At 32.0% G+C, this 3,236-nt stretch overlaps 1 protein-coding gene across 1 annotated transcript; it reads left to right on the top strand.

The window, feature by feature from the left end:
• Positions 1-268: 268 nt before the first annotated feature.
• On the top strand, positions 269-893 carry LOC110037018 (histone H4). Its single transcript, XM_020741581.1, has one exon. It carries the CDS (start codon positions 373-375, stop codon positions 682-684), a length of 312 nt encoding a protein of 103 aa, XP_020597240.1. The 5' UTR covers positions 269-372; the 3' UTR covers positions 685-893.
• Positions 894-3,236: the final 2,343 nt, after the last annotated feature.

Here is a 3,236-nt window from a genome sequence, read left to right as displayed (position 1 = left end):
TTTTTTCTAAAATTATTAATTTAAAAAAAGTTTAGCGGCAATCCAAATCTAACATTGACGACGAATAGTAGCCGTTAAGATCGTTCATGTAAAAAGCCACGTCACCAATCTGCAACCAGCGTAAAACATCCATCTGGACCGTCCATATCAAATCCATCAGCCCCAAAGCTCTCTTCTTCCGCACGCTTCAGGCCCAAAATGAATCCTACCGCTACGCTTCCTCTGCAATGCTACGCTTCCTCTGCAATATATATATATATATACATTACGTCACAACGCCTCATCTCCATCAAGATTGTCCTCCGTATTCTGACCTAGCACTGTCGCGTTTTTTCCGGCTAAAGGAAGAAGAAGACCTTGTGAGCTGTGACTATGTCTGGGCGTGGAAAGGGTGGCAAGGGGCTCGGCAAGGGTGGAGCGAAGCGTCATCGGAAAGTCTTGCGCGACAACATTCAGGGCATCACGAAGCCGGCGATCCGCCGTCTCGCTCGCCGCGGTGGCGTGAAGCGCATTAGCGGCCTAATTTACGAAGAAACGCGTGGGGTGCTCAAGATCTTTCTTGAGAACGTTATACGCGACGCTGTTACCTATACTGAGCACGCCCGCCGGAAGACTGTTACGGCCATGGACGTTGTGTACGCCCTCAAGCGCCAGGGACGAACTCTCTACGGATTTGGAGGCTGATTCCTATTTCATTGTTATGGTGTGATCGTTCTAATTTTATGTGGAGGGCTGTTTTTCGAGGTGTGGGGTATGATGGTTTTGTGTTGGAATTAGGAATTGGATTTTGGCTTTTGGTAATCTGCACATTTTTTTCACTTCTAAAAGTTCTGCTTTTAGATGAAGGCAGAGCATATGTAATAGATTTTTTTATAGCCTGTGTTGTTTATTGCTTTTATGGTAATTAAAGGTAATTTAAACTTAATTTTATTTAGTTGTATGCTTTAATATAAAAGGTAATTAAAGTTCATATGTGAGGAGAGATGGTGAGAAGTAATTAAAGTTCATATGTGAGGAGAGATGGTGAGAAGTTTTTAAAAAATGAAAGTGAGTATTTTAATAAATTTATTTTTGAAAAAAAAAAAGAATTTCGAAAAAAAAATAAGGAAAAAATTAGAATTATTTTTCAAAATTTTTTTCCGGATAATTTTTTTTTTATTGTTTTCTAGATATTCCATTTAAGGATTTTTTTGGGAAAATATTCTAATAGTGAGATTAATAAATGATAGCTTATGTTAGGTTTTTTAATATCTATTATTACAATAGAAAAGCTGAGTCATTATGTGTTATTTTTCTCTTAATTTAGAGAAAATTTTGGATAGGGAGAATTATTTTGAGTAGATGTTACAGAGAGATTTGTTGAAGATGAATCAAACTTGTGGCTTAACCTGAAATTGCTTGACTTATAAAATCAAGTATGTGGTAATGATAGAGGCTTCTACAAGAAAATTATGGAGGATGTTAGAAAATAAATTTCTAATCAAATGCATGAAGAATTGTTTTCATATGAAATATTGATTATACATTTTAGAAGAGAAGAGGTTATTATTGATGAGCATTTACATGATTTAATAAAGTTGTTGGTAGATTTGTTAAATTGGGATGATGATGTTCTGCATAGGTAAAGGTTAATTTAACTTTTAAAAAAATTCTTCTTTTGGAAAACCTTTATTAAGGATTTATTTTAGAAAGTTTATTTTTTTACTTTATTTTGTTTGAAAAAAGTTTGTTTTAGGTTTGTTTTTTTATTAAAAAATCATTGTTTTGTTAAATGATTTTAAAAGATTTTTGAAAATTTTGTTTTGAATTTTATTTTATGAATGTTACCAAATAAAACTTCTTTAATTACATAATTAATCATAATATATTGCAAGTGAATCAATTTTATTTTAGGATTAATTATTAATTACACTATTATTTAAATAATATTTATATATGAGCCCACTTTTAATTAATCTACTATTATATAATATATATATTTATTAATGATATAACCAGTCATTTTACTAATAATCTAAATCACCTTTTTGGTTTATTGTCCCATATTTTGATATTTCACCTCACCTGGTCATATTTCCTTTTATTCCTACCGAACAATGCAAAACCTTTCTCGAGCTGTCCAAGTTGTAAGAAAATTTAAAAGTTGGATGCTTTATTTTTTTTCTGATAAGCTGTTTTTTTAAAGAACTATTGCACACTAGTTTCAACTTATTTAAGATTTTTTATTTAATGGTGTTGGCAAATCATGAATGATAGTAAAAATGATTAAGAAAGATTGTATATTTGCAACTATCTATCATCAATTTTCTTGCTTATTAAAATGAGTGCATTCAATTTTGAATTAATGTTGTCACTATTAAGCTATATCAAGATGAGCAAACCTGCTTTGACATATACAAGAATGTAAGGTTTTTTGTTTGTGGAGTTTTTTTCACTTATTTTAATGAGTTGAAGCATCCATGTCTTTATTTACATTTTAGTCACAATAAATCATGAATTCTATGAGATGAAATTCATGCGACCATTTTAAAGAATTTATATAAACTTGTTTCAGATGAAATAATTTGTGTACATATATGTAATTATCATTTGCTTGAGCTTATGATTTTTCTTTAAATAATCTTACCATCATAAATGAAGATACATATTTATTCAATGCAACTACTCCTTATTTTTATACTTCAATGAACTATTAATACATATTTTTATTTTATTATTATAAAGAAAATTTGTTGATAATTTATAAACTATTTTATTTAATTGATATAAAGTAAACTTTTATTAAAATATTGTGAACGGACTTAGAATAATTTCTAATATAATAAAATTAAATCCAATAGACACAACTTTTATCTTTCTTATCATCTTTATGGAAAGATCCAATAAAATTTCACCAAAAAAATCCATAATTTTAAATAAATATATTCTTTCTCTCTCAAATCCTCTGAACAACTTCAACTTCAGAGAACTTCTATTCTGTTCGCCGGTGAGATGTCAAACGCCGACGAAGTAACCGTAGTTTTAGTTCCCTTCCCAGCCCAGGGTCACCTCAACCAACTCCTCCACTTCTCTCTCATCCAGTAACCGTAGTTTTAGTTCCCTTCCCAGCCCAGGGCCACCTCAACGAACTCCTCCACTTCTCTCTAATCCTCTCCACCCGGTTCGGCTTAAACGTCCACTTCGCCTCCTCTGCCACCCACAACCGCCAAGCCAAGCTCCGCCTCCATGGCTGGCCC

The sequence above is a fragment of the Phalaenopsis equestris genome, unplaced genomic scaffold (genome assembly GCF_001263595.1).
Source record: "Phalaenopsis equestris unplaced genomic scaffold, ASM126359v1 Scaffold214030, whole genome shotgun sequence".
NCBI lineage: Eukaryota > Viridiplantae > Streptophyta > Magnoliopsida > Asparagales > Orchidaceae > Phalaenopsis > Phalaenopsis equestris.
The sequence above is the reverse complement of the archived record's forward strand: the minus strand, read 5'-3'. Positions and strand labels throughout refer to the sequence as shown.

Excerpts from the sequence above, each read along its gene's own strand:
- LOC110037018 (XM_020741581.1), top strand. The coding sequence starts at position 373 with ATGTCTGGGCGTGGAAAGGGTGGCAAGGGGCTCGGCAAGGGTGGAGCG.